A 26,669-nucleotide genomic window follows, 5' to 3' on the forward strand; every position below is an offset into this window, starting at 1 on the left:
ACTACTTTTTTCACCATATCACTTGCTGTCATTATTCGCTCAATATTGTTGACAAAAACTGAAGGCCTACTATGCGTCAGATACTGGAAATATAATGAGCAAGACAAGGACTTTGCCCAGGAAAGCTCAGTCCAGAGGGGAAGAACAATCAATCATGTCTACATACTAAGAAATAGTTCTATAGTGGAACCCTACTGCCTGCATGCCTGGGGCACACAGGCACAGAGAAAAGCCATTTCTATTGGGTCTCCAAGGATAAATAAAGAATTCAGGAGGAGGGGGTGGGGTGAGAAGACATTCACTGTATAAGGAAAAACACAAAGACTAAAGGAAAATGTTTCTGAAAAGGATCAATCAGAACTATTTCAATTACAGTAGTATTTCTCACAAAACACTAGTCTGTATTCTAGAAATGAAACATAAAGGTGACGATATTTTTTGCCCTAAATTTTATCTACTTTTAATACATGTTTTTAAGAATATTACATATTTCTGCAGGTTTAAAGCCATAATTTGTCTGAAGAAACGAGAACACAAAACAAATGATGTCCATCTGTGTTGTGATGCACAAACAGCACTTACTCAAGGATATTATTGTCTATCTGACTCCACTATCTATCTAGTTTCTTGCCGTAATTCAATATATATTTGAGATTTAATCAAAGCATACTGTTTATTAAGTATTTCTACAATAGTAACCCATTCCCCATAGAGTTACAACTAGAATATGGAAGCTTTAAATAAAAAACAGAGTCCTTTGATTCTTAAGCCCCAAAAGTCAAATTATTTTGAAATAAACGTGAGCAAAGCATAAATTTCTTTTTGTTTTTTAATTAGACAACCTGTCAATTTCTACTCATGAGACAATTAACAATGTTGATAGTTGCCTAACTGCAAGAATGATGTCAAATACACACTTTGCATTCTTTTGCTAGAGTGTACCTGTTAGAAACAAATTTTTGTATTGTACTATAATGAAAGCAACATACAGTAACACATTTGATGTAGCCCTTGATGAAGATCTCTTTTATTAGGTAAGAAAAATACCATTTTAGGGTGCCTGGGTAGCTCAGCCGGTTAAGCATCTAAGTCTTGGTTTCCGCTCAGGTCATGATCTCATGGTTCTTGAGAGCAAGCCCAGCATCAGGTTCTGCACTGGCAGCATGGAACCTGCTTGGGATTCTCCCTCTCCTTTCTGCCCCTGCTCTCTTTCTCTCACAAAATAAGTAAGTAAACTTAAAAAAAAAAAAATGTTTATAGTTTGACTTTATAAGAAACAATGTTTCCTCTTAATATATTTTGTTTTTAAATTTTTTTTTTCAACGTTTTTTATTTATTTTTGGGACAGAGAGAGACAGAGCATGAACAGGGGAGGGGCAGAGAGAGAGGGAGACACAGAATCGGAAACAGGCTCCAGGCTCCGAGCCATCAGCCCAGAGCCTGACGCGGGGCTCGAACTCACAGACCGCGAGATCGTGACCTGGCTGAAGTCGGACGCTTAACCGACTGCGCCACCCAGGCGCCCCTATATTTTGTTTTTAAATAATTTACCTAACTGTGATATATGCATTTTAATTGATTTACCCGGGACCATTTGTGAGGTCAATCTTAACCCAAGTGTGCAATGTTTCATGAATTCTTATTTGTATCCATCAATAATATTAGTTTGAAAAGCATTCCAATAAAGTTGGGAGACACTAGATATGAGGAAGGAAGAGACAGCAGTTTATCAGAAGCTAAGGAAAATGAGTGATAACAACGTTAACTGTTATAAAAATTAAATAAAAACTGAGGAGGGTGTCCACTGAATTTGGCAATTAAGTAATGACCAGTGACCTTACTAAGCAATCTCAGAATAGTGAATAGACTATTCTTTTAAGAATTTTGGCACTGAAATGTCAGAGATGAGAGGGAAAAAGAAGAGGAAAGAGGGGGAGGGGAGTTAAAAAGTTTTGTTGTCGTTTATTTTTGTTTAGGAAGCTTGAATGCTGAGGGGACTCAAGAGAAGAGAGAAGAGAAGAGAAGAGAAGAGAAGAGAAGAGAAGAGAAGAGAAGAGAAGAGAAGAGAAGAGAAGAGAAGAGAAGAGAGAAACTAGGAGAGTAAATTACTAGAGAGCAAGGACCTGGCAGAAAGAATACGAAAGCAAAAGTTAGATTGTCAAAGGAAAAAGTATAGCTTCTCCAGACACAAGAAGGAAGAAGAGTGATGACCAAGGTCAATTTGGAGCAATGGCTGGCTGAAGTCAAGATTACATGAATCTGAATCCTGGCTTTTCTTACCATAACCACAGAATCATAGACAAGTTTGTTTACTTTTCCAAGTGTCTATTCTCCCATATAACCTGGGGAGAACAGAATTCTCACAGGGGTGTTCAGAAGATTCAGTAATTGTGAAACTGCATGAGTACTCTAAAGATGGTAGCTACAGGGTTTTGTTTTTGTTTTCAAAAGCCTCAAAGGAAATCTGAAAGAATTCACATATTTCTATTTTCTCTGTAAAATAGGTAATTGGGTCACCACCTAACATTAAAACAGTGTTGAAGGACATGAGACAGGGATTCTTAATCTTTTAGAGATTGAAAACCCATTTATCTCTGATGAAAGGTTGAAAGGTATATGGAGAACAGAATATCCGAACTTTGTGTAGTTTTAAGGGAGTTCATACACATCTCTTCAATAATAAAAAGAGATGCTAAGGCAAAGATCTGGTTCCAAGGCACAGTATGAATGCCCAACTGTTTGAACAAAAGAAAAAGACTGCATCCTTTGGATTTACATACCTAACAGATCCATAAGGGTACACAGTCTGCCAGAAAAGACACTGGACATACCCAAGAAACCCAGGTTCTTGATTCAGCTCTAGAAGTCACACGGCCTTTTCAGAGAGTAGCTCTGAGATGTGCTGCAGTTCTAACATTTTATGATTCTATTATGTGAAACGTCACCTGACTCTGGAGACAGATCAAATGGTACTTTATTTTCCTATGTCATAGTTAAATATGATTTTGAAGGTTAGCCTGGGAACCTAACCACCAAAACTTTATTTCTACAGAAATAAAAAAGTGTGCTCCTGCATTTCTGGGATGAGGCTGCAGAGGTTCCTGGCAGCATCAGGCATGAGTCAGGTATTCCTATCCTGGGAACCGCCTAGGATATTTTAGCAGCCCTCTCTCTGGACTAAAATATCTAGAATTGGACTTTGTCAAAACTTCCTCTTTGTCAGTCAGCAGCACAGTAATACACACTGAGAGTGTCTAAAGCAACCAAAATTAAGTTATCCTTCAAGGATGGCTGTTTAAATTACATTTAAATAGCAACCTGGAAGAGCCAAAGAAAATTTCTCAATCCAATGAAACTTTGTAAAGAAAGAATCATTTCCTAATGAAAAACTAAAAAAACTAAAACTAAATAAAGAAAATCTCTGCAGAGATTTCAAGAAACTTATTTTTTGGAGTAAGAAGGTGTATCTGCTTTCTAAGATAGATCTAATTCAAACAGCTATCTTGAGTGAACCATTTATTAAGGTTACCAATACTCCACAGAACAGTTTGATAATTTGCTTTGCCATTTTGACAAGAATTCACTTTACCCTTACCTCTGATAATACTGTGGTATCACGATTAAAATACAGTATTTTAAAATTATTTTTTAATTTAATACTGTTGCAGTGTTACAAAGATAAGAATCAATCCTTTTGTAATCTTCCAATCTCAAAACATTTTCAAAGTGTGCAGTCTATACAAAGATGATTCACAACATGAAACAGAGCAGAATGAGGTTAAGAGTAAGATACAAACAAACTTCTGTGGGAATCAATGCATGTACTAAATTGGCTTTCCCTATGACCTCACACATAACCATATAAAAACCTCAGCAAAGGGGCGCCTGGGTGGCTCAGTCGGTTAAGCGGCTGACTTCGGCTCAGGTCATGATCTCGCGGTCCGTGAGTTCGAGCCCCACGTCGGGCTCTGTGCTGACAGCTCAGAGCCTGGAGCCTATTTCGGATTCTGTGTCTCCCTCTCTCTCTGACCCTCCCCCGTTCATGCTCTGTCTCTGTCTCCAAAATAAATAAACGTTAAAAAAAATTTAAAAAAACAAAACAAAAAAAACACAAAAAACCTCAGCAAAGAAGTTAATTAACAGTGTACACACACACACACACACACACACACACACACACACACACAAAACCTACTTAATCTTGCCCATCTACATAAAGCAATAAACTTTTGAAACTTTAAAAAAGATAGCAACTATGGTTTAAATGATTCAATCCTTACACTCCTGACTGCTTACTGAACCTCAATCTTTTAATGTTAATTCATAAATTAAACTGGAGCCTACCAAACCTGTCAGAAGTATGTTTTGTTTTTAATTTGAATTGGTTGCCAAAATCTAGATTTGTGGCTTCCCTTTTAAGGGGGGGGGGGGGGGGGGGGGAGGAAGACCTGGCAACAGTGGGCCCACAGATCTTGGTAACAGCAACATTTGGAGAGAGCAGGGTAGCAGCTGCCCTCTTCTGATAGCATATGTAATTTCTAGTTCCCCTCAATTTTTTGCTCACTTTGGTTACCTGGTTGGCCTAGAACTATCACAGTTTGAAATCTTTCTTTTACTGAGGTTCCCCCCCACTTCCAGGAGTGATGTCTCTTGAGGGGTTTTAGAAGAAACTAGCTCTAAAAATCTTTATCATACGAACAGAATAAATCAAGTAATAATCCTGGCATTAAAGCCATGTATACCAAATGTTAACTATAAATATCAGGATAACAGTAAAATGTACAAGGCACTATTACTGTTAAGAAAATAGTTTATAGTATCCTAACTTTGGTCTGTCTTCAACTCCTCAAAGAATCAAGACATTGTCTTTTATCCTTCCCCAGAATAAAGAAATTAGCCCTGTATTTCAATATTATAGCACTCTAAGAGCACCCAAAAGTCTCCTGTATCTGTGTAACAAAAGAAGAAAAACAGGAAGTAAAAAAGGTCTGTGAGCAGCCAAAGAGACCACACAGTTCACAGAACACATGAAGCCCTCGTCACTCAGAGCCTACTGGATCTTATTTTAGACATAATTTTAATAAGCTCCGTGATCTGGTTTCCCAGCCCACAACAGATGAGATGCAGCCAACTGGAAAAGGGCTGGGGGTGGTGCTGCTAGAAGCAGACACTCAAAGCATCAAAATCAAAGCTAAACACCTATAAAGTCAGCAGCAAACCTCAAAACACAGTAGCCTAGGACCATTTGGTGTGGATACAACAAGCCCAGAGGGTCCCGATCCTTGCAAAGAACTATACTGGATGTTGATGATGACCCTTTTTGGTATACTCTATTAAAGCATAGGTCAAGAGACCTTAAAGTGTGTATCAAAATAAAGTCTATGAAGTCTATCAAAAGCTTTTGCCATAAACACACGGCATTTAAAGAACTGTCAATCTCACAGAACACTATTTCCTTCTGTCAAAGAAAGAAGATATTGAACTCCTAAAGTTGCTGCATGTCAAATGTATTTGCTTTCAGCAAAATTTTATTAGAACCTAGATGAAGTTCATGATATCTAAAGTCAACAGAGTATTAACGTAGAACTTTTTTTTTTTTTTTTTTTTTTAAGAAAATGGTAACTGGGAAGGTTTAAGACCAAGATTAATTACATAAGCCAACTAAGTTTTTTGTATCCCACTGTAGATACATTACTAGGGTCAAGAAGAAGATATGAAAACTGGTCTTATCCATACCTAGGTTAAGTCTGGACTCAACTTAAAACTGACATTACACAGGGGCACCTGGGTGGCTCAGTCAGTTAAGTGGTTGACTTCGGCTCAGGTCATGATGTCACAGTTTGAGGGTTTGAGCCCCGTATCGGGGCTGTCAGCGAGGAGCCTGCCTGGGATTCCCTCTCTGTGCCCCTCTGCATGCACGTGTGCTCTCTCTCTCTCTCAAAATAAATAAACTTTAAAAAATTGGTATTACAAAAAAAAATTGAAAAAGAAAATTTCCATTTGTTTTCACAATTTTATTGACTAGTATACCAAAAATAAATTTTGTATTTCAAATCCCTGTCAGTCTCAGAAGTTAAGCATACTCTGGAAAGGGCTCTAGATTATAAACCAGGAGGGTAAAAGGCTAACTGTGAGTTTTAAAAGTTCAAAGTATCATTGCCTAAGCTTAATTTTCCTTATTAAAATTTTTATAAGAAGGTATTTTAAAGAAAATCTAAAGAATACGTAGTAACTCAAAAAAAAAAAAAAAACACCAAAAAACAAAAAAAACCCACATTACCAGGGCAAGTATATTAAAAGATTAAAATACATGTTTTGAATGTTACTTTTTTTCCTGAAAAATGTAACGCACATCAATTAACATAGACACTAAAGGATATATTTCTTGATCTGTAAGTTATCACACATACTTCTCTTCAGGTTTTAAAATAAGAGCACGGGGCTGGGGCCGGGAGGGGGGGGGTTAAAAAAATTTTATACAGTTACAATCTCAAATTGGTACTTCCCAATTAGACTGTAGAAGAACTCAGCAACTCCTAAATGCCTTAAAAATACATATATATTTTTATGTGTATGACCATCCCTCCGCGTGCTTCAGTCCCTTAAAAAGTTCTTTAAGAAATTTCCCCTTAAGTTTCAAGCTCCTTTTAACACATAAGCGGCTTCATTTCAATACAAGGTTTACTCTGTCTAAAGTCTGCCCTTTTTCATTTGTTAGAAGTCAAGTAAATCCAAACAAGTTGGTAAGGCTCTAACCTAATTTACAGTAAGCACTGGGATTAATTTCACATTAAAGGTTTTTGACATGAATGAAATGAAGACCAAGTGCAAACAGGTATTTTAATTGTCCAACAGCCTGCATTTTCACTGAGTTTAGGGTAAGGTGAATATTGCTTCTCTTTCCCTTGCATCTCCATCCCATTCCTCTGATGGATAACCAAACTACTTGTAAGTGGATAGCGGTTTAATAGAGCCTCTCCAAGTAACCAAGTGAAACACCAACAAAAATCAGAAGTACAATCGTACTTCACCACTTCTAAGAAAAAAAAACAACATGATAGGGGCACCAGGAGGTTACAATATTGGAGGGACCCTAAATTTTAAGCCAAGCCCATACTCTAGAAACTGTATAAGGAATACCTCCATACCAGTAACTAAATAACCTTTCATCGTAAAGGGCAAAGACATCCTTTCAAATGGAAAAGTCTAGCAAAATTCCTTCCAAATTAAAAGAGTCTCCTTGAACATATTACCTAATTTAAGCGTTAAAATCCATTTTATGAAGACACTGTAAAAGGAAACTTTAATTTCTCCAGTGGTTTTCAACGTGCAAGTTTCTAGCTCTACCCTTGCAAATTTAACAGCTTTTCTATTAGATCCATTCCTGTAAAACTGAAGTGTAGTTTCTTACATTTGGCAACCTCAAAGAACAAAACGCTTCTCTACTTCCCTCCTCCATCAAGAGTCATGTTTTTGTTTTGTTTCTCCTTCTGAACTTCCTACTCTTAAGTTTCTGGACAAGTAGAGTGGACCGAAGTGTATGGCCACCAAGAGGTAAGTGAACTCAAGAAATACTTGTAGATCGGACAAAAAGGCTTCCTCTGTCTGCCTGGGACATGGGCTCCAAGCTCAGGCGGGTCGGTGGAAGAAGCCATAGCAGGTGGGCGGGGGTGGGCGGGAGGTGGGAGAACACAGGCAGTGATGGGGCGAGGAGCCCTTTCGACCTCTGTCAAAGGGGCAGCTCAACGCCCCAGCCCCAGCTCCCCCTCCCGGCATGGCCGGACAATGGCCCTCTAGCGCAGCAGTCCCAAGCCGGGCAGAGGCCCTGGGACTCCATACCACGCGGGGCCTAGAAAGGAGGCCAGGGAGGAACGCAGAGCGGGCCAGCGCACCTCCGGCCTAAGCTCGGACCGCGAGCCGGGCCTCTACCGGCGCCATCACTGGGAACAGGGTGGGAAGGGCGCCCGGCAGGGCCATCGCCGGCAGCCGGGTCCGAAGAGGCCGCGAGCCAGGCGGAGGCGACGGCGGGAAGTGCAGGCCGCAGCCTGCTCAGCTGGCCCGCCCAGCGGCCGGAACCCTCAGCCGACCTCCGGCCGCTTACCTTGTGGATTCTCTTCAGAGCCATCGTGGGAGGCGGGTGGCGGTGGCCCCCGGGGCGGGGACGGGGACAGGGGAGGGACGGGGAAGGGGCGAGGGGGCAGGAGGCCGCCTCGGTGATCGCGGCTCGGCTGGAGAAGATGGGCAGTTCGGGAGCGCGGGTTCGGCAGGATGGACTGAGGGCCGCGGCCCACTCGGCTCCTGAGCCTGCCGCAGCGGTCACCGCATCACCCGGCGGCGGCCCCTTTATGCGATGCCGCCCGAGCCGCCGCCGCTACCGCCGCCGCCGCCGCCGTAGCTGCCTCTTCTACCAATTCTCAGCGCCGCCTCCTCAGCCGCCGCGGATCCCTCCGCCGGGGAGCAAGAGCCCTGGCCTCGGGCTCGGCCGGCGCCGCTCGATCGGACAACCAGAGGGACTGCCTGCTGCAGGTGGACGGACGGACGCGCGGGCGGACGGGCGGGCGGCGCCGCCGGGGTGGGGCCGCCGGAGCGCGGGGTGGGCCCAGGCCGAGGGGCAGGTCGGGAGGCGCGGGGATTGGCGGGCTATGGGAAGGAGGGCCGGACCGCGCCGGCGGCGGAGGGATACGGGCCGCCCCTGTGAGTATCTTACGCGCCGTCTCCTTCGCCGCCACGGCCGCCGAGAGGATGACGTCGCGAAGCGCAGGGAGGAAATCTCGCGAGATTCTTGGCGCGGGTGGTACCTCCTTGCGCGCCGCAACCCTTGAGTCCCTTGCCTCGGGTACCCTCATGTGTGGCATCGAACATCCATAAACGTTTAAAAGCGAATGTTTTCCAGGTCACTTGATCAGCGCCATAACATAGACTGACCCGGGAGGAGGTACTTAGGCCCATTGCAATGTTCTCGAAGGAGGAAGGGACTTGTCCAAGGTCACACAGCTTTATAGAGGCAAAGCTGTGACTTCCGTGAAGTGCAGGGTCTTGTCAGAGCGCTTTCTAGAAGCCTTGTAACATCCAGGGCACCTGCTGGGAATGTGTTTCTTTGAGCATTCCTCGGGCAGCTGTGAGATGGCCTTTATGACCAGGCCCCCAAGAGGATGACAACTTGAATGTCCATTAGCCACAGACGTGTCACTTGTAGGAGAGGTACCCACACCTTGTTCTGCTTGGTGAATTGTTACAGACAAGCACTGCAGCAGTTACCTCAGGAAAAACAAACAAAGAACCAAAAAACGTGTAGTGTGTGCTCCAGTAGTTAAAACCAACCTTGTAGTTCAGATCACCGTCAGGAGCAAGCCTAGAAAATCTATTCTGGAGTTGCTTTTTAGGAGGTAGAGACAAAAGCTAATTCACTGAGGAACTACTCTTGTGTTGAGTCCTATGCCATGACCAGTGAGATACAAGACCAGGCCTAGGCTTGGAGGTACTTACTACCTGGCTGGGGGGCACACAAGAGAATATTAAGGATTTTTTTCCTGGGGAGTGATGCCCACATTCTCACATCCATCCCGAGGTTTTCTGATTCTAAAACTGTGTTCTTTCCTCTATCTGGAAGTGACCTTGGATATCATTGATTCTAACCTGAATTTTGAAAGGAGAAACTGGAGCTCCTAAGAGAAAGATCCTGTGAATCGTTACCCAATAGGTCAGTGGCAAAATTTATACTGCCTCACCTACTGAGTAAAGGTTGGACCAATGGGACAGGCCACTGTGGATCCAGCAAATCAAAGGAGGGGAAAACTGCATCCAGTCATCCAAGGTGGATGTATTTGAGGTTGGAGGTGAAGAGGAATATTCTACAGTCCCAAATCTTTTTTTATTTTTTATTTTTTATTTGTAAATTTTTATTTTAGAGAGCATGAGCAGGGGAGAGGGCCAAAGAGAGAGAGAAAGAGAGAGAGAGAGGGAATCTTAAGCAGTCTCCCAGTTCAGTGAGGAAACTGATTCAGAGCTCGGCCTCACAACCCTAGGATCATGACCTGAACCATAATCAAGAGTTTGACACTCAACTGACTGAGTCACCCAAGTGCCCCCTACCCAAATCTTTTCTTCCTAAGAACTGTGATGGAAGAGGTACAAAAATGCCCATTGTTAAGATTTAAAACTTTTTTCTTCAACCGGTAAGTTTTTTGTATTAAAAAAACTATCTCTATATCTCTATATAGATATAGATATAGATTAGATATAGATATAGATAGATATATATGGGTTGCAAGAAATACAGGTAATCAAAAAAAAGGAAATAAAAGTCAACCATACTTGGAACACCTAGGTGGCTCAGTTGGTTAAGTGTCCAGCTCTTGGTTTTGGCTCAGGTCATGATCTCCTGGTTCGTGGGATCGAGCGCCACGTCTGGCTCCACACTGACAACACAAAACCTGCTTGGAATATTCTCTCTCCTCTTTCTGCTCCCCCCCTCACTTGAGCACACTCTCTCTCCCTCTCTCTCAAAATAAATGAATGGACTTAAGAAGAAGAAGAAGAAGAAGAAGAAGAAGAAGAAGAAGAAGAAGAAGCACTGATCCTCGTGGGGAAATCCTCAATCCCAGGGATCAGTACACCATCAATACGAGGAGAAAAAAAAAAAAAGTCAACCATACTCTAGTCATTTAATGATTGCTATTTGGTTTATGCCTTCCAGTCTTTTTTTTTTTTTTTTTTTTTACATATAAATACACATTTTTCTTCGAAAAAGGTAGAATCATGCCATAATACTTTTTGGTAATCTACTTTTGGTAAAAATAATAATAATAATAATAATAATACAAACTGTGTATTTAAGGTCTACAACATGAAATACATAAAGTGTGGGGCGCCTGGGTGGCTCAGTCGGTTAAGTGTCCGACTTCGGCTCAGGTCATGATCTTATGGTTCGTGAGTTCAAGCCCCGTGTCGGGCTCTGTGCTGATAGCTCAGAGCCTGGTGCTGCTTCGGATTCTGTGTCTCCGTCTCTCTCTGCTCCTCCCCTGCTCATGCTCTGTCTCCCTCTGTCTCTCAAAAATAAATAAACGTTAAAAAAAATTGAAATCCATGAAGTGAAATGATTATTACAGTCAAGATAATGAACATATTCAGGGGCGCCTGGGTGGCTCAGGCGGTAAGCACTCAACTTTGGCTCAGGTCATGATCTTGCAGTTCACGAGTTTGAGCCCCGTATCAGGCTCTGTGCTGACAGCTCAGAGCCTGGAGCCTGCTTCAAATTCGGAGTCTCCCTCTCTCTCTGCCTCTCACCCGCTTGTACTCTCTCTGTCTCTCAAAAAGAAGTAAACATTAAAAATAAACAAATAAATAAAGTATTTTTTAAAAAAGATAATGCACATATCCATTGCCTTGCTTTTTTTTTAATGGTGAGAGCACCTGAAATCTTTGGTAATCTAGTTTTATTTATTTTTTCAAAATAAATGAATAAACTTTAAAAATTTACAAAAAAATAAAGAATAAACAATATATAGTGAATTTTCTTGTGTCAATACACATTTCTACCATATTTTAATGGCTATGTATTCTGTCATATAAATGGACCTTATTTATTTAACTTGTCATATTTGGGGGAACATTGTTGTGTGTAGAGTTATTTCTAATTCTTACTATTAAAAATATCCCAATAGTGGATGTCCTACAGTTAATCTTTGTACAGTTCTAAGAGTGCATCTTTAGGATAAACTTCTGGAAATGAAATGGCTGCATCAAAGAGTTATAGGTTTTTGCATGTATGTTCATGAAGAATATCAGTTTATAACTTTTTTTAGTATCTTCATCAGGTTTTCATATCAAGGCTATTCTGGCCTCATAAAATAAATTGGGAAGTGTTCCCTCTTCTTTGTTTTGAAAGAGTTTGTGTAGGATTGTTATTTTTTTCTTCCTTAAATAAATATTTGGTAAAACTCACCACTGAAGCCATCTGGCCCTGGAATTTTCTTCGCAGTAAGAGTTTGATAATAAATTCAATTTCTTTAATAAGTATGGGGCTATTTAGATTTTTCTTTTTTCTTATATCCATTGTGATAATTGTGTTTTTCAAGGAACTTGTCCATTTCATTTAAGTTGTCCAATTTATTAGGATAAATTTACTCATAATATTTTATTGTTCCTCTTACTATCCATAGCATCTATAAAGATGTCCATTTTTGATTGCCTGTTGTTGGTTATTTTTGTTTTCCCCTTATTTATTGACAAATCTTGCTAGGATTAAAACTATCAAATTTTATTAATCCTTCCAAAGGACCAGCTTTTGACCTTGTATTTTCTCTTTACATTTTCTCTTTTATTAATTTCTGGTCTTACTTTTATTTCCTTCTTCTACTTACTAAGAATATAATTTGTTCTTTTTCTAACTTCTTAAAGTAGGAGCTTACATCACTGATTTTATATTTTTCCTTTTTTAAAATACAAGCACTTTCTAATAAAGCATTAAAAGCACATTATTTGGGGGTGCCTGGGTGGCTCAGTCAGTTGGATGACCGACTTTGGCTTGGGTCATGATCTCACAGTTTGTGAGTTCGAGCCCCGCATCGGGTTCTGTGCTGACAGCTCAGAGCCTGGAGACTGCTTTGGATTCTGTGCCTCATTCTCTCTCTGCTCCTCCCCTACTTGTGCTCTGTCTCTGTGTCTCTCAAAAATAAATAAATGTTGGGGCGCCTGGGTGGCTCAGTTGGTTGAGCCTCCGACTTCGGCTCAGGTCATGATCTCACGGTTTGTGAGTTCGAGCCCCACATCGGGCTCTGGGCCGACAGCTCGGAGCCTGGAGCCGGCTTCAGATTCTGTGTCTCCCTCTCTCTCTGACCCTCCCCCGTTCATGCTGTCTCTGTCTCAAAAATAAACAAACATTAAAAATAAATAAATAAATAAATAAATAAATGTTTTTTAAAAATTTAAAAAGCACACTATTTTTGCATCCCACACTTTTGTTATATCTTTCACTTTCATTGAGTGTAAAATAGTTTCTAATTTCCCCTTTAAAAAATTCTTGATGTATATTTATTTATTTAATTTTTAAGTGTTTATTTATTTTCGAGACAGAGACAGAACATGAGGAGGGGAAGAGGCAGAGAGAGACACAGAATCCGAAGCAGGCTCCAGGCTCTGAGCCGCCAGCACAGAGCCCAACATGGCATTCAAACCCATGAACCACAAGATCACAATCTGGGCCAAAGTCAAATGCCCAACCGACTGAGCCACCCAGTTGGCTCAATAAACACCCAATGTTTATTTATTTTTGAGAGAGAGAGAGAGACAGAGCATGAGCAGGGGAGGGGCAGGGAGAGAAGTCAGACATTTAACCGACTGAGCTACCCAGGTGTCTAATTTCCCCTTTGACCAAGGGTTATTTTCAAATACCTTGAAATTTATCAATCTTCAGGGAAATGCAAATTAAAATCATAATTACATACCATTTCACATCCATTGGAATGGCTAAATTCAAGAACGCTGATTACAATGGGTGGTGGCAAGGAGGTACAGCAATTGGAACTCTCATACATTGCAGGTGAAAGTGTAAAATGATAGTTTTGAGAAGTGTTTTTGTAACTTCTTATAAAATTAAACATACATCTATCATATGATCCAGCAATTCTACTCTTAGGTATATACCCAAGAGAAATGAAAACATATGTCCACAAAAAGGCTTATACACAAATTGTTCATAACAGCCGTATTCATATATAGTCCAAAAGTGGAGAAAGCCCAAATGTCCATCAGTAGGAGAATGGGATAACAAGGATAACAAATTATGACATTCATATAAAGGAATTCTACAACAACAAAAAGGACGAACTACTGACACACTCAATAGCATGAATGAATCTCAAAATGATTATGTTAAGCAAAAGAAGAAAGTTACAAAAAAGTATGAACTATACAATTTTACTTATAGAAGTCCAGAAATAGACTAAACTAATTTTTGGTGTTTGAAGTAAAAAAAGTGGTTGCCATTACGGGGGAGGTGATTTATCAAGAAAGGGATCAAAGAAATTTTCTGGGATAATGGAAATGTTCTATATATTGTTTTAGATGGAGATTACACACACACACATGCACACATATACATATACAATTATCAGAACCTATGGAACTGAACATTAAACATCTGTGCATTTTATTATATGTAAATTGTGTATATCTCTATATATACACGCTATATATATTGTAAAACAAAATTGAATTTTTTTTAGTTTATTTTGAGAGAGAGAGAGAGAGTTGGGAGGGGCAGAGAGAGAGGGAGAGAGAATCCCAAGCAGGCTTTGCACTATCAGCACAGAGCTGGATGTGGGGTTCGAACCCATAAATCACGAGATCATGACCCAAGCCAAAACCAAGAGTCTGATACTTAACCGACTGAACCACTCAGGCGCCCCTAGATCTTTTTTTTTAAGTTTACTTATTTATTTTGAGAGAGAGAGAGAGAGAAAGAGAGATAAAAGGGGAGGGGCAGAGAGTGAGGGAAAGAGAGAATCCCAAGTAGGCTCCACACTATCAGCACAGAACCTGACCCAGGGTCTCACAAACCAGGAGATCATGGCCTGAGCCAAGATCAAGAGTCAGACGCTCAACCGACTGAACCACCCAGGCGTCCCTAGATCTTCTTATAGAATACATTTCTCCTTGGAGTGATTTTTCCTCCCTGTCAACCCACATGGATCTTAGAGCCCTCAGTTTACCTTCCATTATCCTACTGAAATTGTGAGCACACTGCATTTGATCTCTCCTCTTGGCTGTGAACCCAGTAGTGCAAGCATTTTTGTATTTAAAGTTTTCTCTTGGCAGAGAGAAGATGATTGCTGTGCTCTGAGTAAAGAGTACAGCCCAATTTGGGAACTCCTTATTTTTAGATATCAGCCTCTATAGGCAAGTTCATTGTGTCTTATTAGAATGACTGAGGAAGGAGTACTCGGTAAACAGGAGTTGATTTTATAGCTGCATCGGTATGATCCCTTTTGGTGATATTTTCTAAGGTGTACTTTTAAAACATAAAAATGTCTCCCACACATTCCAAACTCTGAGAGAGCACCACCATTTGAGGCTATTAGAGATTATCTATTAGATATCAATCTATTTCCTTGGAAAGCTAGTCTTTGTGCATTTGTGTGTGTTTTTTTTTAATGTTTATTTATTTTTGAGACAGAGAGAGACAGAGCATGAATGAGGGAGGGTCAGAGAGAGAGGGAGACACAGAATCTGAAGCAGGCTCCAGTCTCTGAGCTGTCAGCACAGAGCCCGACATGGGGCTCGAACCCACGGACTGTGAGATCATGACCTGAGCCGAAGTCGGTCGGCCGCTTAACCGACTGAGCCACCCAGGCACCCCTAGGCTTTGTGCATTTGAAATAGCTCATTTTTTAAAGGTCAAAAATCAGAATAGTGGTAGCAAAGGAATTGTACCAGATTTTACATTCTTTTTGTACAGCCACTCTCTTTTGTTACATATGTTTTGGGGTGTGCTGTTACCAGCATTTATTCTGTTGTTGAGGTCTGGCCCTATATCCATTGCCTACTTCATGGGAACTGCTAACCAAAGAAATGACACTAGCTTTGCCACCTCCCTCCTATAACACTTTCTTATGTTTGCTGGCAGCCTAGTTTTAGCCTAAAAGTCATCTTTCAGGAAGCCTTCCTGACCAGTCACTCCAGACTAGGTTAGGTGCCCCTAGATTAGAGTCCTACCATCAGAGATTGATCACATTTTATTGTAATTGTTGGACAACTGTCTCATTCAATAGACTGTCAGTTTCTGGAGAGCAGAGATATTGTCTCTTTTGTTCCTCTTTTAATCCCCAGTGCCTGGCATATCAAAGACACTTGTTGAATGAATTCATGAATGACTGGCTGAATAATGAGCAGCTCAAGAAAACAACCTTTATACTCACATGTTGGGCAAGATGGCCGCTTCTTTAACCAGACAAGCAAACAAACAGAAGCATTCCATGGTATTCCAAGACTTTATGTCACAGAACCACAGTCTAAATCACATATAGAGGGGTTCAAAATCTCTAGTAGGAAAGAGAAATACTGTCCCTATTCTGTCCTTGGAGAAGATACCATTATGCAAATGTGGGCTTCCTCCTGGTGAGGTAGTCTGAAAAAAGAAGTTGGTTATGCACACTTGTGCTTCTTCCTTTACTGAGGTCAATGGTGCTGAGAGGTAGTGTCGTACAGTGACATGGTGATTTAGAGCCAGGGCTCTGCTGTCAGTGGGTTTGAGACCTAATCTGTTATTTATTCATAGTGTGCAGTTTGCACGCGTTACTTGACCTCTTGAAACTTGGCTTTTCTCATCAGTAAAATAGGGGTCATATTCACACCTTCATGGGACTATGAGGTTAAATAATGAAATGTATATATCAAGTTCCTGGCCTGAAGGAAGTGTTCATCAAGTAGCCCATGATGATGATGATGATACAATGTTCCTGAGAAGAGCAGCATCATAAAAGACTCGTCTCTGCCCACCTTTTTCCTTGAGGGAAGTGTACAAGCTCAGTCCCTGTGAAACTGGGATTGGTGTCCTGCTTTGGGTTCCAAGAGCCCTCAACCACTGCTCTTTCCTGTGGACCAACAACAAAGGGATGAGAGTGCATCCATAGAGTGGATGCTAACTGCAGGCTCAGCCCACACTCTAATCAGGGGCATTCTTGGAGGCTTTCAGCCTGGAAAACAGTCTGGCCATTCAATCTAAAGACAGTCTCCCAAACTCCCTCTGTGTCCTGGAGAGTAGGTGGGAAGATAAGGAACACGTGAATGGAAGGCTGTGCATATACAAGTTGTCCACCGAATCTCTTAGTATTCATTGGTGGATAACTTGTATATTCTACTAGTATTATTGGCATTATTCAAAGGGAAAGATGAAACAACTTTAAAATGTGACTCTGTTAGTTTTTAAGCCTACTTTGTAAATAAAGAATATATGTATCTGTAAAAGTGGCTTACATAGCAAAGGATGTGGATAAGTCATATATTTATCATGTATGTGTGTTGGGGGGTGAGGGAGAGATTTGTAAAGATAAGAACAGAAATGGACTCAGAGTTCCAGAGAAGTACAGGACCCTTGGGGAGAAAGGTTGTCCTGGAGGGGGAATGGGAAGGTCTAAGAACAATGAGGCAGAACAGGTGGCAATTGAAGTCCCGATTTCTGAGAACCTGATTCTCAGAGTCTATAGCTTAAAAGGGCCTGGCATCTTCCCTGCTGGGAAGCAGACAAGGACCCAGAATTCAAAATCCAATTGCTTTAGCCGCACACAAAAAAAAGTATAACCCTATTTATGTTTTCAATAGCGTACAGAGATAACACAATATAAATGATATATGTGGTATATGCCGAAAATAACTTCTGTATTCGGTGGTTATCTGAGAGGGGATTATGAAGGACTTTTGCTTTCTTTTTTTTAAATTCTTTTAAATATTTATTTTTGAGAGAGAGAGAGAGAGAAACAGAGCACAAGCAGGGGAGGGGCACAGAGAGGGAGACACAGAATTCAAAGCAGGCTTCAGGCTCTGAGCTGTCAGCACAGAGCCCGATATGGGGCTTGAACTCATGAACCAGAAGATCATGACCTGAGCCAAAGTCAGACGTTTAACCAACTGAACCACCCAGGTGCCCTAAGGACTTTTGCTTTCTAAGCCATACATTTTTGAAATATCCAGTGTTTTATACTGAGCATGTATTATTCTTACATGAAGTAAAAAATTTAGAGTTTTAAAATCTAATAACATATAAAAGCAAAAACTTGGATAGAACCTAACTAGTCATCAATTGGGAGAGGCTAATTAGAGCACTGATTACAGATTCATACTATGGAATACTATGCCACCATGAAAAGCATGAGTTAGATCCATATGTCCCACTATGGAATAAATGTCACAATATTGTTGAGTTAAAAAAAAAAAAACTGCAGTGAAATGTGCAATGACGTATACATATATAAAAGTTATGGAGCTGTACATTTGAGATTTGCACAATTTTTTTACAAGTTCATTTATTTATTCTGAGACAGAGAGAGAGAGAGAGCACGACCTGGGGAGGGCCAGAGAGAGAGAGGGAGAGAGAGGATCCCAAGCAGGTTCCTCACTGTCAGCACAGAGCCTACCCAACGTGGGACCTGAACCCATGAACCGTGAGATCAAGACCTGAGCCGGAATCAAGAGTCAGAACCTCAATCAACTGAGCCTCCCAGGTGCCCCAAGATTTGCACAGTTTGTTATACCTCAATTAAAGTTTTTTTTTTTTTTTAATCTTCATGAAATTCTGATTGTGTGTGTCTGTGTTTGTGTCTGTGTGTACCTGTGTTGGAATATGCATAGAAAAAGACCTAGACAGTAGTGTCTTTTATAGTTGAAAGAGCATGTGACTCTTGACCTAGGGGTCCTGAGTTACAGCCCCACGTTGGGTGTAGAGATTACTTAAGTAAATAAATAAACTTAAAAAAGAAAAAGATCTAGACAGATGAAAATGGAAATTTTAACAGCGATTACTTAGTTATTCCTGGGGAATTGCATGGGGAGAGTGAGGGAAAGTTCTTTTACTTTTTGCTTTACATTTTTTACATTTAAAATAATAAGCATGATTTGTTTTGTTATTGAAAGCAACAACAAAAAAAGGTGGGGCCCCTGGGTGGTTCAATTGGCTAAGCATCTTACTTTGGCTCAGGTCATAGTCTCATGGTTCATGAGTTTGAGTTCCATGTCAAGTAATAACAACAAAGGAAACAGAAAAAAAATTATTTGTCCTCTGTGGGATTTCCTAAATAACCCCATTGATTTCAGGGGCATTCTGTGGCCTTCCCTTCCTCTCCTCTGGTAAAGAACATGAAATGAGAACATGCAAAAGGTTTCAGGCCAAATGGGCCCACTCTAGATGATGGTGGTGCTGATTTCCCTCCAGTTTACATTAAGGAAATTGAACTTTGGTTGAAATCCATCTTGTTTAAACAAGAAAGCAGACAAAACTTTAATGCTATAGTCTTGCGACCTTGTAACATTAGCACTCCTGGGGGGGGGGGGGGGGAGAGTTGGGATTTGGCGGTGAAGCTCCACGTGAACGTTACCGCTTTTTAAACGTCTATTTTACCGATGCCCTAGAAGAATTCCTTTGGAAAGATTCTTGTTTCAATAAAAGTAAGCCATTGGCCACCAAGCATGGGGGACCTGACAGGCGAGAAAGGTTTTGAGAAGCGTCAGTCGCAAGGGAGAAAGCACCCGCTAGAGCCAAGCTCCTCCCTGCAGCCTTTGGCTTTGTGCGTCCCGGCGTGGGCAGCCTCAGCCCTCCGGAGGGGTGGGGCGGGGAACAAAACCAAACAGCGTCCTTTCCCTACAGTCAGCCCCATGTGCAATCCAAGAGCCACACGGATTTAGAGGGATGGTTGGGCCCAAAGGAAGCTGGAAAGCCAAAGGGATGAACACAAAACAGGGCAGGGAAAGGGACCCCATCCTGCCAAGTTTTATCTTTCAGAATAATGGTGGTGACTGTTGGATAATCCACGTCCATCATTAGGGTGCCAAAGAGGGGGTGCCTCACTAGCTTTTCCTTTTTTTTCCCCTCCAAATGAAAATATATCTTATATTTTTATTATAAAAGTAACATATGTTTGCTGTAAATGAGTCAAACAATACAGAAACCTATGAACTGAAAATTAAACCCTCTTCCCCAATTCTACCTTCCCAGGAATACCCACTGCGACAAATGTTGTGTGTCTGTCCCAACTTTTTAATGTAGTATTGTATGGCTAAGCGTACACAAGGCAGGACGTAGTGCTTAAGAATACAGGCTGACTTTGACAATCAACTCTTAACTGGGCATCAGTTTTCTCAAATATAAGATGAGGGTAATAATAAATAACAACTGCTACTTAAAATGTTTTTACATAAGTGAACTCATACACATAAGATTCTATAAATTTACTGTTTTCAACTTTATTTTTGAAATATTTATAGATTCATAGGAAGTAGCAAAAATAGTATAGAAAGTTCCAACATGCCCTTCATCCAGTTTCCCCCAATGGTTACATCTTACCTAAAGTACAGTATCAAAACCAGGAAATTGGTGTTGCTACAATGTGTAAAGTTTGTCATTTTATCCCATGTGCAGATTCCTGTAACCATCAATGCAATCAAGATTCAGAGCTTTTCCATTATAGCAGAGATTTTCTTCACAGCACCTCTTCATAGTCACAACCACCACCCTTTCACCCCAACGTCTCTAACCCCTGGCAATTACTAACCTATTTCCCAACCCTATAATTTTGCCACTTTAAGAATTTTATATAAATGGAATCACATAATATGTGACCTTTGAGATGAACTTTTCTCACTCAGCATAATGTCCTTGAGATCCATCCAACTTTATGTATCAACATTTGTTCCTTTTTATGTCTGGGTAGTATTCCATTCTGTAATGGACTTAAAATTTTTCTTTTGTTAGAATTTCAACGTTTTGAAATCTCTAATGAATTAACTGATTGAGGTATGGAGTGTAAATGGATGCTAACATGTTAGGAAGAGACGACCAGGCAATATGTGCCTTCTGATAGAAGTATACCACAACCAACAATGAAGTAGTCTTTTCTGTAAGATTTTATTTTCATTTTATTTTATTTTGTTTTACACCCAATGTGGAGCTCAAACCCACAACCCGAGATCAAGAGTTGCATGCTCTACCGATTGAGCCAGCCAGGCACCCCAGTCTTGCCATCAAATCTCTACATTTAACTATAAAGTATCAGGAAATGCAAAGGAAAAGAGGTCAAGACTACCCCCTTGTAAATGCAACCAGGAAAATCCAGATTGTGAGCAACTGCATGCAAACATCACAATATCTTCAGCAAATAAATTGGAAGTGAACACAATCTCACACACGCGCACATACACACATGGAGGAAACTTATAAACCAGGGGATATTTAAGAATCACCACACACACACACGTAACAGTCCCCACCAAAAGCTTGTACATACTCAAAGAGCATAATTAATAACAGTAAAAAAAAAAAAATGGAAACAACCCTAATGTTTATCAGCTAATGAATGGGTAAACAAAATGTGGTATATCCATACAATGGAATATTATTTGGCAAGAAGAAGTTATGAAGTCCTGATGTGTGCTACAACATAGATGAATCTTAAAGACATGCTCAGAGTGGGAGTGCCTGGGTGGCTCAGTCGGTTGAGTGTCCAGCTTCAGCTTGGGTCATGGTCTTGTGGTTTGTGAGTTTGAGCCCCATCTCAGGCATGGAGCCTGCTTTGCATCCTTTGTCCTCCTCTCTCTCTGCCCCTCCCCGCTCACACTCTCTCTCTCAAAAATAAATAAATGTTAAAAAATGTTTTTAATTTAAAAAAGAAAAGAAGACATGCTCAAAGAGAGAATCCAGCCACAATGGACCACATATTGTGATTCTATTTGCATGAAATATCCGAATAGGCAATTCCATAGAGATATAAAGCGGATATGAGGAGATGAGAGAATTGGGGAGTGATGGCCAAAGGGAGGGCATTACTTTCAGGGGGATGAAAGTGTAAAATTGATTGTGCTGATGGATGTACAGTTCTGCAGATATATTATAATCTATTATGTTGTATTCCTTAAACGGGTGAATTGTACGGCATGTGATTACTTGTTAATAAAACTTAAAAAGGGGCGCCTGGGTGGCGCAGTCGGTTAAGCGTCCGACTTCAGCCAGGTCACGATCTCGCGCTCTGTGAGTTCGAGCCCCGCGTCAGGCTCTGGGCTGATGGCTCGGAGCCTGGAGCCTGTTTCCGATTCTGTGTCTCCCTCTCTCTCTGCCCCTCCCCCGTTCATGCTCTGTCTCTCTCTGTCCCAAAAATAAATAAAAAGCGTTGAAAAAAAATTTTTTTTAAAAAAAATTAAAAAAAAATAAAAAAATAAAAAAAATAAATAAAACTTAAAAATATTTTTAAAAATATTTTTTGAAGTTTATTTATTTTGAGAGAGCGAGAGATATGGAGGGGCAGAAAGAGGGAGAGAGAGAAATCCCAAGCAGGCCCTGTCTGACAGAACCAGATATGGGGCTCAAACCCACGAACCGTGAAATCATGACCTGAGCCAAAACCAAGAGTGGGACACTTAACTGACTGGGAGACCCAGGCACCCCAAAACTTAAAAATATTTAAGAAGTGTTAAGAAGCATATCAATCAATCATAATGTGTGGCACTTATTTATATTTAGATTTAAACAAACTATTAAAAAAGATATCTAAGGGCACCTGGGTGGCTCAGTTGGTTAAGTGTCTGACTCTTGATTTTGGCTCAGGCCCGTAGATTTATTACTATTTTTTGAAGTGTGATAATATTGTGATGTTTGTTTAAAATTTTATTTTTAAGTAATCTCTACACCCAATGTGGGGCTTGAACTCACAACCCCAAGATCAAGAGTCATATGCTCTGCCAACTGAGCCAGCCAAGTGCTCCTGTAGTGATTTTTTAATTAGAGTCTTTTATTTTTTCAGAGATACATACTGAAAATACTTACAGATGAAACCATGTCTGGGATTTGCTTCAAAATAATACAAGAAAGAAGCAAGTGGGGGTACAAATGAAATGAGACTTCATAATAACTGTAGAAGCTGGGGGATGGCTGCATGAGGGCTCCTTATAATCTTTTTCTACCTTTGCCTATGTTGAAAATTTTCCATAATAATAAAAATGCATATCAATAAACATATTTCCATAAAGACTTACCCAGCTCTCTTTAAGAGCTGCATAGCCTTCCATATTTATTTGATCAATTACCTGATAGAGGACATTTGTGTCATCTCCAAATATTCAGTATACTAAACAATACTGCAGGAAATATCCTCATACAAATGTCTCTGCCCAAGTAACTGTCCATTTCCTTAGAATAAATTCCGAGAAGTGAAAGTGCTAGGTCAAAAGATGTGCATGTTTAAAATTTTGTATATATGGAGAGATTGTTCTCTAGAAAAGCCTTGAGGTTACCTATTTCCCAACACTTCCAATAATATGCTGGTCATTAAATGCAATCCTTTTCTTTTCTTTTTTTTTTTTAAAGTTTATTTATTTATTTTTAGAGAGCGCAAGCAGGAGAAGGGCGAAGAGAGAGGGAGAATCCCAAACAGGCTCTGTGCTAACAGATGCAGGGCTCAACTGAAGAAACTGTGAGATCATGACCTGATCCAAAATCAAGAATCAGAGGTTTAACTGACTGAACCACCCAGGCCCCCTCCACTTTTTCTTTTTTAAAGATTTTTTGCAATATAACTTATACACCATCAAATTCATTCATTTCAAGTGTACAAGTCAATGATTTTTAGTATATTTCTAGAATTTTGCAAACATCACCACAAACTAATTTTAGAATATTTATATCATTCCAATTCCAGTCACTTCTTAATCCCACTCCCAGCCCTAGGTAACCAAGAATCTACTTCCTGTCTCTATAGATTTGTCTTTTCTGGATGTTTCATATGGATAGAATCACAACATGTGTTCTTCTGTGTCTGGTTTCTTTCACTGAGCATAGTATTTTTGAAGTTCATCTATGTTATAGCATGTACAGTATTTTGTTCCTTTTTATTGCTAGATAGTATTCCATTGTGTGCATATACCACATTGTGTTTGTGCATTCATCAGTTGATTAATAAACGACACAAATGCTGTTTCCACTTTTTGGCTATTGTGAATAACATTGCTGTGAACATTCATGTGCCAGGACTGTGTGGACTTAGGTTTTCATTTCTCCTGGGTAGATTGCTAGAGGTCGAATTGCTGCATCCTATGAAAATTCAGTTTTTAACATTTTAAGAAACTGACCAACTGTTTCCAAAGCAGTTGTACCATTTTACATTCCTACTCGCAGTGTATGAGGATTCTAGTTTCTCCATATTGAAACCAATACTTATTGTTATCTGTTTTTTTTTAAATTATTATTATTATTATTATTATTACTATTACAGGGATGCCTGGCTGGCTCAGTCAGTAGAGCATGTTCCCCTTTTCAGTTTTATTTTTATATATTTTTGTTTTTATTTTTTATTTTATTTCTTTTTTGAGACATCCAGACAGCTTTTATTGAAAAGATTTACTGCAGCCAATGTTGAAAAAGTTTACTGCAGCTTTTTTTTTTATAAACGTTTATTTATTTTTGAGACAGAGAGAAACAGACCATGAACAGGGAGGGTCAGAGAGAGAGGGAGACACAGAATCTGAAACAGGCTCCAGGCTCTGAGCTGTCAGTACAGAGCCTGACACGGGGCTTGAACCCACTGATTGTGATATCATGACCTGAGCCTAAGTCGGATGTTTAAACGGACTGAGCCACCAGGTGCCCCTTACTGCAGCTTTTGACTTCTTTTTTTCCCCCTCTTCTTAAGTTTGCTTATTTATTTATTTTGAGAGAGAGCATGAGCATGTATGTGGGGGAGGGATAAAGAGGCGGGGGGAGAGAGAGAATCCCAAGCAGGCTCTGAGCTGCAGTGCAGAGCCAGACATGGGGCTTGATCCCACCAACCGTGAGATCATGACCTGAGCTGAGATCAAGAATTGGATGTTTAACTGACTGAGCCACCCAAGCACCCTGAGCATGCTACTCTTTTAAAAAACAATTTTTTAATGTTTATTTATTTTACAGAGAGAGAGAGAGACAGCATGAGCTGGGAAGGGGCAGAGAGAGAGACACACACACACACACACAGCAGAACCCAAAGCAGGCTCCAGGCTCTGAGCCGTCAGCACAGAGCCCGACTCGGGGCTTGAACTCACAAACAGTGAGATCATGACCTGAGCCAAAGTTGAACTCTCTACCAGCTGAGACACCCAGGCACCCCCTGAGCATGCTACTCTTAATCTCAGGGTCGTGAGTTCAAAGCTCTACATTGGGTGTGGAGCCTACTTAAAAAATAATAATAATAATAAATAATATTTATGATGGTTGATAATGTTGAACATCTTTTCATGTGCTTATTGGCTATTTGTATATCTTCTTTGGAGAAATATCTATTCAAGTTCTTCACTTATTTTTAAAATCGTATATTTGACCTTAATCTGTTTATTTTTTGCTAGTCTGTAAGATGAAAACTTGTTTTCATTTACATTTACTTAATTAGTAATAAATAAACGGTAATTTATTTTCACATTTTTTTAAGTAGACTTCATGCCCAGCACAGACCCCAAAGCAGGGCTTGAACTGACAACCCTGAGTTCGCAACCTGAGCTGAGATCCACTCAGATGCTTAACCAACTGAACCACCCAAACGCCCCAACTTTTCACATATTTATTGGCCAATTGTAATTTTTCATTTGTGAAGTTTTAGAAGAGCACCTTCTACACGAAACATTTTTTTTTACACATTAAAAATATTTCCCCAAATTTTTCATTTGATCACAGCAACTATGCATGCCATGGTCATACACATAACCCAAATAGCTGAGGGTAATTAGGTTATAGACAGACACTTGATCCTGCCCAAAAGCACACAGTATTTGGTCCTAAAGCTTAGCTGGTCTCCTTCCCCATGACTTTCACCATCCTCTATCCTCTGGCCATGCTGAAGCAACCCATTGTAGCAACTCTCCCTTAATGATGGCATCCAATCCCACTCCTGAATAATCCCCTGAAAAGAGACCCAAAGATAATAAAACTTCTACTCCCAACTCATCCTCCTTCTTTTCTAACAATGAGAACCTGGATAATCTTATTTATTGAACACTCACTCACCAAGTATGCCAGACACTTTGTTTCAGCACCTTATGCAGATCATTATCTCTGTACTGTTATGTTCCTCATGTTACAGATGAGGAAATGCGCGAGGGGAGTTTTAGTAACATGCCCAAGGCCACAGAGCTAGGGATTTGTGTGGCTGGGATCAGACCTGGGTCTATCTGACTCCAGAGACTGTGCTTTTGCCCACTGACCTACATTTCTGCGCTTTTGTAGCCAGAGCTTTCTGTTGGCTTCAGGTGTGCTTTATTTTTTTATTTTTTAAAAGTTTTTGTGGTTTTTTTTTTTTTTTTAACGTTTATTTATTTTTGAGACAGAGAGAGACAGAGCATGAACAGGGGAGGAGCAGAGAGAGAGTGAGACACAGAATCTGAAACAGGCTCCAGGCTCCGAGCTGTCAGCACAGAGCCCGACGCGGGGCTCGAACCCACGGACCGTGAGATCATGACCTGAGCCGAAGTCGGAGGCTTAACTGACCAAGCCACCCAGGCGCCCCACTTCAGGTGTGCTTTATAAAAAAAATTTGTTTTTAACATTTATTTATTTTTGAGACAGAGAGAGACAGAGCATGAACAGGGGAGGGTCAGAGAGAGAGGGAGACACAGAATCAGAAGCAGGCTCCAGGCTCTGAGCCATCAGCCCAGAGCCCGATGCGGGGCTTGAACTCACGGACCGTGAGATCGTGACCTGAGCCGAAGTCGGCCGCTCAACTGACTGAGCCACCCAGGCGCCCCATCAGGTGTGCTTTAGAAGGAAGGCCAAAGTACAAAGGCTGGGAAAATCCACCCACTGAACATTTAACATTAGGAAATAGAGTGGAGATTCTGAATCCTACTACCCCACTGAAATTGAGGGTGATCTTTTCAAGAGTGCCTCAGTTTCCTGTCACCTTTCAACAAATAGTTCCTGGGCACTTAGCAACCCCTAAACTATGCCT

At 40.6% G+C, this 26,669-nt stretch overlaps 1 protein-coding gene across 2 annotated transcripts in view; it reads right to left on the reverse strand.

Moving 5' to 3' along the window:
- The window catches only part of UBE2D2 (ubiquitin conjugating enzyme E2 D2), a 56,389-nt gene extending 47,776 nt beyond the window's left edge, over window positions 1-8,613 (reverse strand). Inside the window, exon 1 of one of the 2 annotated variants that reach the window (XM_058735000.1) lies at window positions 8,102-8,613. In XM_058735000.1, the coding sequence (XP_058590983.1) occupies window positions 8,102-8,125 (24 nt within the window). In that variant the 5' untranslated portion in view covers window positions 8,126-8,613. The remainder of the gene's footprint in view (window positions 1-8,101) is intronic. The other variant, XM_058735009.1, reaches the window with a different exon arrangement.
- Between the last annotated feature and the right edge of the window lie 18,056 nt (window positions 8,614-26,669).

This window comes from Neofelis nebulosa, chromosome 1 (genome assembly GCF_028018385.1).
Source record: "Neofelis nebulosa isolate mNeoNeb1 chromosome 1, mNeoNeb1.pri, whole genome shotgun sequence".
NCBI classification, from domain to species: Eukaryota; Metazoa; Chordata; class Mammalia; order Carnivora; family Felidae; genus Neofelis; species Neofelis nebulosa.